Source organism: Pan troglodytes, chromosome 1 (genome assembly GCF_028858775.2).
Source record: "Pan troglodytes isolate AG18354 chromosome 1, NHGRI_mPanTro3-v2.0_pri, whole genome shotgun sequence".
NCBI classification, from domain to species: domain Eukaryota; kingdom Metazoa; phylum Chordata; class Mammalia; order Primates; family Hominidae; genus Pan; species Pan troglodytes.
Genome location: NC_072398.2, coordinates 11,514,211 through 11,530,251, shown reverse-complemented (window position 1 = coordinate 11,530,251; position 16,041 = coordinate 11,514,211). Strand labels below are relative to the sequence as shown.

Below are 16,041 nucleotides of genomic sequence, written 5' to 3'. Positions count from 1 at the left end.
AGCAAAGCATATAGAGCAGGATCGGTGAGCTGCTCCCTTTTTCCCTAGGCACAGCTACGGTTTAAGATAATAGAATACTGTACATTTAAATTCCTTTTTAATGTGATTTTTAGGAGAATTGAAATTGAATTTTATATAGATTTTTAATTGAAAATCATAACATACTGATTTGACACTAAGGTTAAGTCAGCTTTGGCTGGATTTTAAATCCAGTTTTAGTTGGTTTAAATACAACTCTGTCAGTTACTGGGTATGTGACCTTGGACTAGTTACTTCTCTAAAGGCTAGTTTTCGTCATTCATTGAATAAGAGTCATGATAGCAGCCTCACAGCTGGGTTGTGGGAATTGTGTAAGATCGTGTCAGTAACATTCCTAGTGCAGTGCCTGACAACAGCACAACACATCAGAACTATTATTCTTATAATGTAAGGAAAGGAATGTATTAGTTATATTGGGTGTTATAATTATAAGGAATGGATACTACCAGGCATTATCCTTTCATCTAGTTTCCTTTAGAACATTATTTGTTTGTTTTCATGATTCACATATAAAATTTGTTCATTGACTATACGTGGAAACAGAAAAGTTGTCATTTTATTCATTCAGTTTATTCAGGATGATTGTGGTCATGTGTCTTCTTTCTCTGAGTTCTTGTTTCTTTGATGTTGTATCCATATGAAAAATTCTGTGATAGTATTTGTAGAAGAGTACAGTGTGTGATCAGCACCAGTTTGGCGTAATTATCATATGGTCAAACAGGAAGTAAATAAATTCTTCAGTATTTGAAATTGGCACATAATCCCATGATTTCTCATATCAGTGGTCCCCAATTAGGGAACCTAGGGAGTGACTATAAAGAATTCACTCATCTCTATAGGCATAAAGCTTTAAGTGTTGATAGAGAAAACAATATGACCCTTAAATGCACGTTAAATGCTATTATGATTAATGAAACATATTTCATACGAAAGCCATACTGGTTTTATAGTGTCATTTCATCATTTTGTTATTGTTCTAAGACATGAAAATGTAAATATACCAAGATTATCACATAAAGGTAGATGAGCTTTATTCATGTTTAAAACAGGCTCACTTAGAAAAGAGTGAAAATCCCCATTTCACATTTTCACTTTTCATGGATTTCACTTGGAGTTTTAGAAAGTAGATTTTGGATGCCTGTTTGTTTCTCCTAAGTATCTAACAATGCCATGTCTTGTATCCTGTATGCAGTTAACAAGTGGATGCCTATATAACAGTTAAATGACCTTGGCTTTACATTCACTGCCTTATTTCCTTAGCAAACTCCCATAATAGCTTGAGGGTAGTCGAAGAACAGAAAACCATTTCACTGAAAACTGTATTTAAAATGGAAGAAGTCTAGAAAGCAGCCATTTGTAATCTGTCCTGTATGTGACACAGCCATTAACACCAAAATTCACTTCTCTCTTTTAGATGGGAATGTGGTGGAACCTGACATGTCTGCGGGGTTTTGCCCAGATCACAAGGCAGCCATGGTTTTATTCCTTGACAGGGTCTATGGAATTGAGGTTCAAGACTTCCTCCTCCATCTTCTTGAGGTTGGCTTTCTGCCAGATCTCCGGGCAGCTGCTTCTTTAGATACGGTGAGATTGGAGCGATGGACTTCCTCCTCTCTCGACTCTTCACTCTGTGCCTTATGATGTTCTTTTTTATATATCCATTCATTAATTTATTGACAATGAGTGTTTATTGAGTACCTGTTATATTTTCAGGTAAGCCATGGGTAAACAGAAAATAAACTAGGCTGTGTTCTCAAGGAATTCACTGAATAAACTGACAACCTCAAGAAACTTCCCACTGACCAAAAAGAATATGATAAGAATTCTGATAAGGTGCTATATGGGATTCAATAAGAGGTTCACATAACTCTAATTTGGGAGGTCACAGTGACTCCTGTTAACCTCTGTTCAGTATCAACTTCCAAATTGGCCTAAACAATTATGCTTCTCAATAAAAGCAATGAAAGAATTAAGATGATTTAATGGATATTGTTGAGTCAGTATCATCTTGGTATCTTCGTTTGTTAAGGTACAAATGGATTGAAGTCTGTTCTGTATATTGGGTGGCCCACGTGGAGAATCTGCCATTATCAGCTTAAATGTTCTTTTCTTTGAAACACTGTGGAATAAGCTGAAGTTCTAAATGTTATCATAGTAGTTATGCTACTATACATATTTAATACCTACTTTCATGTACTCATTAATTTTATCAATTAAATGTGCTTTTTTGATTTCAAAGCACATTAGGACTTGAGCCGACAGTAGCCCCTTCATGAAATATATGAGAGCAGAATCACAAAAATGAAATGAAAATTTCTTTTTTCTTTGTTTTGTGTATTCACCTGAAATTGTGGACCTGAATAGTGTGGACGATAACATAGTAATACAGTTATCCTTTGATTATTGGTGCTGATAGACATGAGAAGAATAAATATGAATAATAAAGAGAATTCAGAAAGAATTTACGCATATGAGATCTATTGTGAGAATAAGCTCCTCTCTTTGCCTAGCAAAGGAAAATACTCACATCTGTGATATTATTGTCTTCTTACATTGATCCTACCATTGATATTTAATGATAGAGTCTGAACCTGTTAAGCTTTTTAAGGAGATAGGTGTCATTTCATTCATTTTTATCTATTTATGAACAATGGATAGTTGATTGTTTTTAGTGGTAAAAATCATATGAACCCGACATTTAAAGATATAACTAAAGAATACATTTCCATGTGTCATAGTGCTATCATCTTCCGGATAGTGAAATTGTATGTCCCCATGTTAATCCCTTTGAAAGTTCTCTACTGCCAAACACAAATGGCCTTCTACTCTCTGATTCTTTTTCAGGCAGCTTTGAGTGCTACAGACATGGCCTTGGCCCTCAATCGGTACCTTTGCACAGCCGTCTTGCCATTGTTAACAAGATGTGCTCCTCTCTTTGCTGGCACAGAGCACCACGCTTCTCTCATTGACTCATTACTTCATACTGTGTATAGACTTTCTAAGGGCTGTTCACTTACCAAAGCTCAGCGGGATTCCATAGAAGTTTGTTTACTCTCTATTTGTGGGTGAGTGAATAACAAATTCTATTCCGGCTTCTTCTTTAAAAAACAGAATTTACAATGTGGCCTTTGACAAATTATTTAGAATTTTGGAAACATTTTCCATACCACAAATTTAATTCATTTTAGGTAGTCCCATATACTGAGGTATGAGTCTTCTCCGATTGCCCTTGCTCCCAGTCAAGTTCCGGAGTGTTCCTCCAAACCTTCCTAGGGTATCCAGCTGTTGGATATAGCTTTTGACCAGTTACAGAATACTATTCTGGATGTTGGGAGTGGGGAGTAATTGTGTCGGGAGTCCTTGGCCACTTTAGGTGAGATGAATAGATCTCCCCTTTTGACTGTGTTTGATGATTTAACTCATCTTCTAGAAGAGAAAAGAAAAAAGAGACTTCTTAAATATAAAATGTGATACAGCATAATATTAAACCATATTTATGTGTGGCAACGATGAAGGCTGAATATTTCCTCCAACCTGGAAAACCATTTCCTATAAGTAGAAGTGCTAGAATGTCTTACAATGAAAACCAGAAACGTATCTCCCCCTGATGAAGTTTTGCCTGTGAAAGTGATAATTTCTCAAGCCCCTAGAAAGATCGTGGCTCGTTTGTAACTGCTCAGGGACTCTTGCAGGTGCAGCCAGCAGTCTGGCAGTCCCTGGGGGAAGGGCAAGTTTTCACCCATCGGGGAGAGTCTGGGTTGAGAACCAGATGGCACTGAGGGAAGTGGAAAATCAGAAGAGTAATTCTTTAACTTCCCTAATCTAAGATTCTGTAAAATTGAACCAAAATGCCTATCTCACAGATATTTTCTAAGTATTACATGAGGTAAAACACTTGCTGTTGCCTGACACAGTAGATGTTCACTATGTACATTTTCTCTCCCTTCCTTCTCTGGCAAATTTGCTGTCTCAGCCTTTTTTTCCTCCTTCGTGTTCCAATATTCCCTCTTCTTTTTGCTTCTTACCATCCATTGGAATGAGGGAAGAGACATTTACTAAAGTTAATGGAGGAAAGTCTTAGGAAACAGTGGGGTCTGCATTTGTGAGTGGTTAGGAAAGAAAGGAGGAGAACAGAAACATCTTCTGTATCAAAGAAGGGGTGGTCTTCAGATCTAGGGGATATAGATAAGTTGGGAAATCTCACCTTATATAAAATAAAGTAACTAAGTGGCTAATCTTTGGACAAAGAACATCTAATGAATACCATCTGAAGTGAGGTGTAGATTCGGGTCCTTGGCTGATATAATTTATTCTAATGAATGATCTACTTAGTTTAGACACATTTCTTGGCATTATGAACATTAGCTTTGTTCCAACAGACAACTGAGACCTTCTATGATGCAGCACTTACTCAGAAGATTAGTATTTGATGTTCCATTATTAAATGAACACGCAAAGATGCCTCTTAAAGTAAGTATAGGAAATGTTTGTAGATATTTGATTACTGGATTCTCTGACTTTATTTTCTATGACAACATATACATTTCTTAGATACATCATGCTTGATGCTGGGAAATTTCTCCCAATTATTGAAATGGGCATAGAAGTTATAGGAATGTATACATCAACTTGAAATAAACAACTTCTATAAGATTATAGAAATCTTAACATTGATTTCCATGGAAACAATGGAAATAGAAATCAATTGGAAAAAAAAAGGACCACAGGCTGGGCGCGGGGGCTCACGCCTGTAATCCCAGCACTTTGGGAGGCCAAGGCGGGCGGATCATGAGGTTAGGAGATCGAGACCATCCTAGCTAACACGGTGAAACCCCGTCTCTATAAAAAATACAAAAAATTAGCCGGACGTGGTGGCAGGTGCCTGTAGTCCCAGTTACGTGGGAGACTGAGGCAGGAGAATGGCGTGAACCTGGGAGGCGGAGCTTGCAGTGAGCCGAGATCGCGCCACTGACTCCAGCCTGGGTGACAGAGTGAGACTCCATCAAAAAAAAAAAAAAAAAAAAAAAGGACCACAGGGAAAAGATAAGCCAAGATACTCTTAAGTTGGAAAACATGGTAATAGGCCTGGCCTAAAATATTATTGGAAACCTCGAGGGATAAAGACGAGGCTTTAAAGACAACATTTTCTAAGTTAATAATCACATGACAGGTTCCAAATGTCGCTTCATAGGGTTCAAAGATAACCTCTCTGTATATGCAATTATAGTTTGTCACACAGCATAGAAAAATCACTGGTATTTTCTCTAACTGTATTACTCTGTTCGGGATCAAGTCTCACTCTCTCTTACTGAGTTGGGAATGTTTTCTTGTCCTTTAATATCATAATCTAGACTCAGAATATAGAATATAGTGTTTGCATCAAAGTTATATAGTAATGTGATGGATTTTTTATAGATGACCACTCTGCAATGCCATCTAGTAGCATTATTTTTTCCCCAATGGCTACCCAGTACTAGTGCTGAAGAAGTATGAGATATAAAGAGTCTATATGGAGCTGTTACAGTAAGCATCCCTGGATATTTAGCAAAAGTAATCTTTCTCTATGAAAATTGACTTTGGTTTAATAAATCTAGATACATTAGTGAATTAGGTAAAATAAATTATATCCTTGATAAAAATTCTATTTTTATTTTTTTGTCATCTTCAATAGTCCTTGTCTTGCAAAATTTCTTGATACAAATGAGCTGGAAAATTCGTGAAAAAAGATACAGTCTCATGCTGTTACCCTTATGCAATAAAACTCTTTTACATTAGAGATATGTCAGTGTTAAGCCAAGCAAATTAGAACTCAATATTTCATCATTTGTGACTCCTAAATTGTGTGGATGTGTGTATGTGTTCATTTTTTTTAACTGAAAGGGAAAGTAAATGAGTTGTAATATTTTAACAGTAAGACATGCAGTCCACTTTAATAACAGTAATTCTTATAATTTATTTTCTTCGTTAGATATAGGAAAGGGTCAAAATATGTATAGTCATAAGATCATTTTATTAATTTGACAAATATAGATCAAGAATAAATTATCCAAAGAACTACCAAATAATTGAAAGATTCTGTGCTTGTCCTTGACCTTCCAGGTTAGTTCTAAACAAGCAATATGCATAGGTGAAAATGTAAGGAGCAACGTAGACAATCAGTAAAGTAATAAATTGCATCCATAACCACCAAAGAAATGTAGACAAATAAGTGATCAGAGTAGAGCAATTTTGGAACTTTACTTGGAGAAGTAAGTTTTGCGGCAAGCCATAGAGAGGCAGAGAGGGAGCAAAAAGAATCACAGATGTATAGTTCCTTTATTGTGCTTCTGGGTCATCCTGACATCAGTCCCTTCATTTTACACACGGATTCCAAGATATTAATAACAATTCATTAAATTATTAGTAAATGATTAACGTAGAACTCAGGGATACATAGACATCCAAACAACCTCAAAAAGAATCCTGTTCAAGATATAGTTATTTGTAAAATTGGGCGTCTGGTCTTCATATTGCAATCAGTGTTAAATTTGAAAGAGACATAGTGTCTTAGCCGGGGTTCTCTAGAGGGACAGAACTAATAGGATAGATGTATATATGAAGGGGAGTTTATTAAGGAGTATTGACTCACACGATCACCAGGTGAAGTCCCACAATAGGCCGTCTGCAAGCTGAGGGGCAAGGAAGCCAGTTCGAGTCCCAAAACCTCAAAAGTAGGGAAGCCAACAGTGCAGCCTTCAGTCTGTGGCCGAAGGCCCGTGAGCCCCTGGCAAAGCACTAGTGTAAATCCAAGAGTCCAAAAGCTGAAGAACTTGGAGTCTGATGTTTGAGGGCAGGAAGCACCCAGCATGGGACAAAGATAAAGGCCAGAAGATTCAGCAAGTCAGGTTCTTCTGCCTGCTTTTATCCTAGCCGTGCTGGCAGCTGATTAGATGGTGCCCACCCAGATTGAGAATGGGTCGGCCTCTCCCAGTCCATTGACTCAAATGTTAATCTCCTTTGGCAACACCCTCACAGACACACCCAGGAACAATACTTTGCATCCTTAAATTCAATCAAGTTGACCCTCAATATTAACCATCACGTGTAGTATACACGGTGATAGTATTCTCCAAGATAATTTATATGGGATTGAGCAATTTCACTTCAGATGACCTTATAATGTAGCATTAGAGTGTGATATGAGGAGAAATGAAAAAAATATATAAAAGGTTTTGATAGCTCATTGCTTTTATAATTGTTTTCCCACATAGCTGCTGACAAATCATTATGAAAGATGCTGGAAATATTACTGCCTGCCTGGAGGGTGGGGAAACTTTGGTGCTGCCTCAGAAGAAGAACTTCATTTATCAAGAAAGTTGTTCTGGGGCATTTTTGATGCCCTGTCTCAAAAGGTAATTTAATGTTTTGTGGGTTTGTTTGTATCAATAAAATGGTATAAAGCCACAGATTCTTAGTAAGATAGTATTCCTAGTTGAGTACTATCTTTGCTAACCAAGACACATATGGCTTGATTTTTTTTCTTTTCTCAACTTCATAACAAATGTTGAAAATGCAACTTATATTTACTTAATCATTGTGGTAGCATTTTCCTTGTGATCATAACACTGTTTCTGAATATAAAATGGCTAAGCAGTTCAGGAAATTTTGCACAAGGTTGATAAGTTTCTGGTGCATTTGGACTCAAACTCTCCCTAGTCCCATCTCCAATCTTATAAAGGCCAAAGAAATTATATCCAATATAAAAATACAAAACATGAAATCTTATGTAATTGTAATATCCCAGTGCCCTGCTAAAGTCTCCAGCTTTGCTGCTATGGAGATTTAGATACCGTCACTCAGTGTTGCATTGCATATGTGGCATTGCCTTATAGTTGCAAAATTTATAATGAATAGTTCATATGTTTTCAGATGACTGACAGGTGTTGATCTTAGAGAAAAGGCAGAACAACAAGTTTTGTGTGTTCATCCTTAAATTAATCAAAATTAGTTTCAATTCCCAGATTGATATTATTAGATGATTGGAGTAGTATAACCACTAATTTGCTACATAATAGAAGAAAATTTGTCTGCAATTACATTTGGTAGCAACACTTTAATGCTTTTTCTTACTGAATTTCCTTTGGTAAACTGAGTCCTTTTAAAATAATGTGTAAGTATTTTTTAGAATCATTTACAACATTTATTTAACATTGAACATTTAAAGTGAAATAAATTATTACTATTATTTTTTAGAAAATCTATAAATATAAATTTAACTGTCATTAATATATAAATAGCTCTTCCTATAAATTTTTAGCATGCATACTTTCTATAGAATTTCTTTTCCAGCTCAGAATTTTATTTTTCAAAGCTTTATAATGCAACATGGATCAGTTAACATTTCTCACTCTCTAGAATGTTATACTTTATGTTTTTTTATATGTAGTCATTATAATGTACAGGAATTATCTATAACTAACTATAAGGAATGCAGTCCCTATTGACTGAAATTATGTTTATCTCTTAACAATATTTTACACATTGACAATATTAAAGTTTACTTCATTTCCAATGTGTTGGAGAGTCAAAGATTTTATTCTCCTTAAGCTGAAACTTCAGTAAATCTAGCTGCAGCTTCTTTTCTGTTTGATGGGGTTTTAGGCCCTGTGTTTCATTTTCTAGAAGAAGAATGATCAGAGAGTTCAGTTAGTCCAGGGTAATTCAGATTTTCTTCTGCAACCTTCTGTCAGCCCTGATGATCATGCTGACAAGTTTTGCCATATAGTAATTTTTTTTTTTGGTCCTCCACTTTTCCCAGAAATATGAACAAGAACTTTTCAAACTGGCACTGCCTTGCCTGAGTGCAGTTGCGGGAGCTTTGCCTCCAGACTACATGGAGTCAAATTATGTCAGTATGATGGAAAAACAGTCATCAATGGATTCTGAAGGGAACTTTAACCCACAACCTGTTGATACCTCAAAGTATGGACTCTTTCTATTGCAGCAGATTTTTATTGTAAATGATGTGTGAAGTCTGAAATTGAATAAGGTACTAAAGTGAACTTTCTCTAATACATGCCCCCTTTGAATTGGTATCCTTTTAATAGGGGTCCCTTTAATTTATAAAATGATAGTAATAATAATAATGATTATACTAATATCAGAAATAGATAAGATGTACCTTCTAGGATACTCTTAACACAATCAAGACTCTGTATATGGAATATCTATAATAGAATTAAGAAAGTATGTCAGTTATATTTTTAGTTGAAAAATTACCCTAAATGTTTATTAATAACTACAATCAACTTCTATATAACATCTTTTACTTAGGATGTTCCCAGCATGCACTGCAAAGCTGTTTCTGTGAGTAGCAAGGGAATCCCTTCACCCATCACTACATCTCAGCAAGGCCCAGGGTTAACAGCTGATGTTCAGCATGATAAAACGCAGCACGAGATGGAAGGGAATATCAAATGAGAATTTTTATGGAAAATTCCAATCGTTCTACAAATAGGATGTTTGGGAACATCAGGTGTTCGACGTCTGAGCATTTTGTTGTTGTCGTTACTGTTTTTAAGTAGGACCGTGGTTCTCCATGTGCAAGGAAAGCTGCCTCTTCATGCCACCTTATCTTACTGATTCTATGGTGACTCAGCAAGATCAGTTTTAGCAAGGTAGACACTTGGTAGTTATTATCCACGGCTTCTGAATTTGCTTGGGAGTTCAACTTTGAGGCTTCTGAGTGGCCCCCAGCTGATTTAGCTTCCATAACCAGATCAGAATTTCAACCTGAGTGGTATGCCATTAGTTTGATAATGCCTTAAATTTGCATGTTTGGTCTCTGATGACAGTCCTGTGAGAAAAGACCCTTTCCCCCATCCCCCAGTATTTGGCTTATATGATTGATCTTTTGTATCTCTTCCGAAGTAAGTAAACCAAAATATCACATATTCACATTCCTACATGGGTAAGTTTGTGGTTTGCTAACATATGATCTAATCTGAGATTTTTAAATATCAGAACAATGTCATGGTTTTGGTGTTGGTTGATTAAATCCAATTAATTAATAAGTGTGGGCATGGATATTAATTGACCTAGGCTTGCCCCTTTGGGGACTTCTTAAAAGATACAGGTTTACGTGGTGATATCAATGATTTCTAGACGATTATGATTTTTTATATATTGCTTCTTAAGTATGTGTATGTCTTATAGTTCAATTACTGTTAACTGCTGGAAAACAACAGCAAACCATCTTATACTAGATTTTATGTAGAATTGTATTCTCAAAGTTAATACTTTAATAAGATGTATTCATTAATGAATAGAATTATGTATATATATTTAATTTTCCATTCATAGATGCATTTTAAGCCTTAGATTTATCATCAGACTTGGTCATCATTTGCATGTCCTCAACATCAAGGAATTACATATTCATTTAAACACAAAAGGAGTCAAGACTAAATATTATCAAAAAGCAGGAGTTAATTATTTTCCCTATAGTTAATACCAGTAACATTTCCAGTGTTATTTGTGGACCATGTATATTTAAAAATTTTAACACATCACTACTAAATTTAGTGCTTGTTTTTTCTTTTTTGTGTAATCTTTTGTCCTAATCTTTGAATGTATTTTAATTATTTCAATTTATATATTTAATAATAATTGTTATTATAGTTTTATAATATGTAATTTGTTATGTTAGCACATAAAATATGAATCAATATAAGATGAGCAGATAGAACATTATCTGCTTGACTTTTCTTACATTGTTCTGAAAATAGAAAAATGTAATTCTAAAAAAAAGTAGTGTTTAACAGTTAAAATTGAATGAGATATAAGCATTCATAAGCTGTGAGTAAATTATTAATATGATTTCCTGTAAATTCTGTGAAAATCAAGCTCTTTTGTCTTTACTTTTCTCATAGTATTACAATTCCTGAGAAGTTGGAATACTTCATTAACAAATATGCAGAACACTCCCATGACAAATGGTCAATGGACAAGGTAAAAAGATATTACATTCTAATTCAGTAGTCATTATTAATGACTGGTCACTGTTCAAATATTTCTGACCATGACAGTTTTCTGTTTTAAAATGAGAACTTGATCTAAATTAGGAAAAAATACTTAATTACAATTAGCTTATATAATAATATAATATTTAGCTAGCTCTATCATTAACACAAATATGATACCCTTATGAATAAGCACTATTTTAAGCTTTCAAAAGATCTATTCATTAAATTATAAATATAGTTTCTATAACATATATTGTTTATCAGAGTAAAAAGCAACAATCACCAAGAGCTTCAGGAGGAAATGATGACTCCGGGTTCAGAATTCACCTTTTAAGGAAACTTTGGTTTTATATGTAGGTTTTTTTGGTTTATTTTTTGAGTCCTGCTCTGCTGCCCAGGCTGGAGTGCAGTGGTGTGATCATACTTCACTGCAGCCTGGAACTACCGGGCTCGAGCAATCCTCCTGCCTCAACCGCCTGAGTAGTTGGGACTACAGGTGCATACCACCACACCTTGCTAATTGTTAATATTTTTTATAGAGATGAGATCTTGCTATGTTGCCCAGGCTGGTCTCCAACAACTGTTATTGGCCTCAAGCAGTTGTTCAGCCAGCCTCAGCCTCCCAAACTGCTGAGATTACAGGCATGAGCCACCATGCCTGGCCAGGTTTTATATGTAGTTCTATATCAGATAAAATCTTGAAAATTCTTAATCAGGATTTAACAATTATTTACCTTTTCTATTCTTCTGTTGTATTTCTTACTACCAACTAGATCTGCAGTTTACTAAAAATAGATTACATTGGCCAGGTGACTTTTTTGTGTGTTTTCAATAAAAACAACAGAAATGAGAAAACTAAAGTAGCTGCATCTATGAGATAATTTCTACATATTATAAGTTTTCTAAAGGAAATCTTATGCCTACAGGTTCATGTTTAAGTTGAGCTTAGTCTAAACTTGACAGAGGATAAAGTAGGTTCATCAGAGGAGTTGAGTTGAGATAGTTCAAGAACTAAAATACTTCTATATTGGTTTGGCGAAATGAAAATCAGACACCAAAGGTTGCTTCCAGAGGATGTGTACGCTACGTAACAAATAAAGATCATCATGCTGGAGATGTCATGTTGAGTTTCAAACTCTGCCCTGGCCAGCCGGTCTTTCAGTCCCTCTAAGAAACCCTTTTTTGTTGGTTTTGATAAGTATCTGGTTCTTCATTCAGTAATTGATTTACTAGGTAAGTCAGTAAGGATCTATCTTATATAAAAACTCTGCTAAATACTGAGTGGGTGGAGTTGGTGATGGAGAGGAATATTACAGGAAGGTTTTCCAGTCTAGTTACTCAGATTCTGTAGGCAGACAAGAAATTATATAGGGAAATGGTGATATGTACAGATGGGCAAAATAATATGGAATGAATGTGTTGAGAAAAAATTTGATGAAAGAATGGGTAAAACAGGTGGCATTATTCAGAGAAGACGCTGAGATGCATACTCTAGTTTTCCTATTTAAAATGCATGTTTTGTATTTACACTTCATAGGTGGGGTCCCAAGATGGGTCAGAATAAATATCCTTGGGACCATGCATCCCTCTAGCCTCCTCTTGTGGGAATGCTTATCGGCACAATTATAAGACCTTGGTCTGTTTAAGGAAGATCAAGTGCTTCTAATCTCTAGATAAAAGACTTGTTCCAGATGATTACTGAAAATACATCATGCAATATATCCATGTAACAAAACTGCACATTTACTCCCTGAATCTGAAATTTAAAATAAAAGAAAATAGCATTGATTAGGATGAATATCTTTATAGTGACTTATGCTGGATAAAATTTCAATCTTAACCCTTACCTTAGTTCATTTTACGTTTATTTTATCAAACATGCACTTAAACACCTGCATATCTACAATCTCTAAAATTAACACGTGTAAAACAATTTTTAATGTTTGCCTTTTTTTAAGTTGGCAAATGGATGGATTTATGGAGAAATATATTCAGACTCTTCTAAGGTTCAGCCATTAATGAAGCCATATAAGCTATTGTCTGAAAAGGTGAGGATTTTTTGTTTGTTTTAGTTTGTAAAGTTTTTATTCTTCTGGAAAATGTATTTTTTTGGTTATATTTTTTATATTAAAATGTCTTCTTTATTTTAAATTTCACATTTTTTCTTCCAAAGGTCTCGTTTAAAAAAAAAAAAAACCTTCTTATATTTTGTCTTTTCCTCTCAATTCTTAATTTCTGTCAGCCTTTCTGTGTTTATTCTCTTCTCTCCTTAACATTTTTCTTTTCCTTTTTGGTTTTTATTCCTCTTCCATATTTTTAAGTACTTTAAAAAATCTTCTTATCATGCTTAAGAGTTTCTCGATGAGTGATGACAAAGTAATAATGTGCTTATTATGTATAGATTTTCATATATTTTACTTCTTTGGGAAAAAAATGAGTATCTTGACAAATGAAGTGAAAAGGATTTCACTTCATTGTGAGTCACATGTATATTACATAAGCTGTCCCTTTTTTCTGTGTAAGGTCCTAGGAACCGGGTCGCTAAAGGAAATTGACCTTGGTGCTATATAATGAACAAAGCGAGGATCCCTCTTACTAACATTAGTAAAACTAGATCTCTGCTCACACTCTGCTTTTTAGAATTTTACTTTCCTTTTTATATTTTTAAATAAGCTATGCTCATCAAATTTTTAAAAAGTGAAGGCAGTCTATTTTAGAGCAAAGCGTTGCTTAACATTTTTATTTACATTCATAATATATCTGTTGTTTCTTGTTTTTTCTTCTCTAGGAAAAAGAAATTTACCGCTGGCCAATCAAAGAATCTTTAAAAACTATGCTGGCTTGGGGCTGGAGAATTGAAAGAACTCGGGAGGGAGACAGCATGGCCCTTTACAACCGGACTCGTCGTATTTCTCAGACAAGCCAGGTAAGAATTCATCACGGTGATGAATCAACTGTTTATGTTATGGATTAAATAATTTTTTAAATTTAATTATTGGGTTTTTCTAAAAAATAATCTGAAAATTCTGAGGAGTCACAAAATTTAGAAGGGAGAGAAAAACGCTATATATATATATATTTTTAGTTTCAAGGGAGGTTAAATGATGATTAAGTTACTGGACTTTATGTACAAGCCTTCCTTTTCCTGGCTAGTATAGAAGTAACCAGTTGTAGGACGTGGATGAAGCTGGAAACCATCATTCTCAGCAAACTAACATAGGAACAGAAAACCAAACACCGCATGTTCTCACTCATAAGTGGAGGCTGAACAATGAGAACACATGGACAGAGGGAGGGGAACATCACACACCGGGGCCTGTCAGGGGGTGGGGGGCTAGGGGAGGGATAGCATTAAGAGAAATACCTAATGTAGATGATGGGTTGATGGGTGCAGCAAACCACTATGGCATGTTTATGCCCATGTAACAAACCTGCATGTTCTGCACATGTACCCCAGAACTTAAAGTATAATAAAAAATTTAAAAGAAGAAGAAGAAGAAGTAACCAGTTGTAAGGTCCTGAAGTTTTCCTAATGAAAACAGTACATTATGTTCATTTGCTACAGCTAGTTTGTCTGTAGAGCTTTCTTCTCATTTCCAGTGGGATCTGAGGGTTGATTCTTAGGAAAGAGTAGGGTGTTCAGACAGTCATGATCCAGATTTAGAAGGCACAAGGGCGCTCCTGTCTGCAGAGGGAAGGTATACAGCCACACAGGCAGAGCAAGAATTCACAGAAGATGTTGCTGCTGGACCATGTCAAGGGAGTTCGACAAACAAGCAAGGCTCTACCCATAGGTCTTCGGTGCTCAAGGTGGCAAGAGTAAGGCACAGCCTTGATGTGGAAAAGCTAGAGTTCAGGGAGGACACCAAATACCACCCGTTAACATTTAGTCACGAGGTCATGTGAGCTGCTTACCTTTGACCCCCTCATTTCTCCTGGGAGCTAAATCTGTCATTATTCTTTTCCTGACCCCTCAGCTCACTATGTATGTGGTTTACACCAAATATTGTTTATTATTGCTATTTACACAAATATCATTTTTGAAAAAAAAAATGAGGGTCTAACAGCATGTGCTTCACATGCTCCATATTTGAAATATACTTTTAAATAAATTTGACCTTGGTCAAATTTTAATTTTAAATAAATTGAGTTCTGATTTGGGCATACTTTACATTCAGTTGTCTTTGGGATGTATCATATATGGATGGAAGCTATAAAAGTGTATTTTATCTATTTTTTTGTCTGTGTACTTTTCTAAGTAGATTAGCTTTTATTTTAATCTGTTTCAACAAATGCTGAGCACAAACTGCGTACTAGATAATAAGAATACAAAGATAGCAAGACAATTCTAGTCCTAAAAGTCATAAAATAGTGTTAGATAAGGTCAAGTTAAATCTACTACAACATGGTATGGTAAGGGTGGGACTAGTGGTATGAATAAGGCACTACACAGTATAGAGAAAGGGATGTTTTTTTTTTTAATTATTCTGTCAGGTAGATAAGAAATAAGAAATTACTACAAATGGAGGTGACTTTAGGCTTCATGAAAAATAAGGTAGATTCTCCCACTGCCCTTAATAACAAAAATTATGTACTCTAATTTAAAATCGTGTATATTTTATATCCCTCCTCTTTCTCTTTCTCCTTTTTGTTCTAATAGTAAGCCCTTAATAGACCCTATTAACCCGTGAAACCATCTCTCATGTCTTAGTGATTTTTATGGTGACATGTGATTTTTGAAATTCATTCTTAAATTTCATATGTGATTTCAAAATATTAGGCGATGCTTGTGCCAGAGGCACAGTTTATGAGATAAGAGGAAGGGCTATGGAATTTCACCACTTGGGCTTAAATCCTGGTAGTGCCACTTTCTAAAGATGTACCTTTGTGTACTTGATCTCTGTTTGCCTCATTAAATGTGAATTCTTATTGTTACTATTGTTATGTCAATATTTCTGTGGAGAGCATTTATTGAGAGCATCACATTAGTGGTAAATGA

The 16,041-nt window shown here is 35.2% G+C and overlaps 1 protein-coding gene across 22 annotated transcripts in view; it reads left to right on the top strand.

Annotated features, from left to right (window-relative positions):
• Positions 1 to 16,041, top strand: part of RYR2 (ryanodine receptor 2) — a 788,912-nt gene that overhangs the window by 600,342 nt on the left and 172,529 nt on the right. For all 22 annotated transcript variants that reach the window (XM_063790296.1, XM_063790294.1, XM_063790292.1 and 19 more), the window contains 8 exons: positions 1,454 to 1,623; positions 2,884 to 3,104; positions 4,419 to 4,509; positions 7,290 to 7,430; positions 8,837 to 9,000; positions 10,950 to 11,028; positions 13,001 to 13,090; positions 13,831 to 13,968. In XM_063790296.1, coding sequence (XP_063646366.1) covers positions 1,454 to 1,623; positions 2,884 to 3,104; positions 4,419 to 4,509; positions 7,290 to 7,430; positions 8,837 to 9,000; positions 10,950 to 11,028; positions 13,001 to 13,090; positions 13,831 to 13,968 — 1,094 coding nt within the window. The remainder of the gene's footprint in view (positions 1 to 1,453; positions 1,624 to 2,883; positions 3,105 to 4,418; positions 4,510 to 7,289; positions 7,431 to 8,836; positions 9,001 to 10,949; positions 11,029 to 13,000; positions 13,091 to 13,830; positions 13,969 to 16,041) is intronic.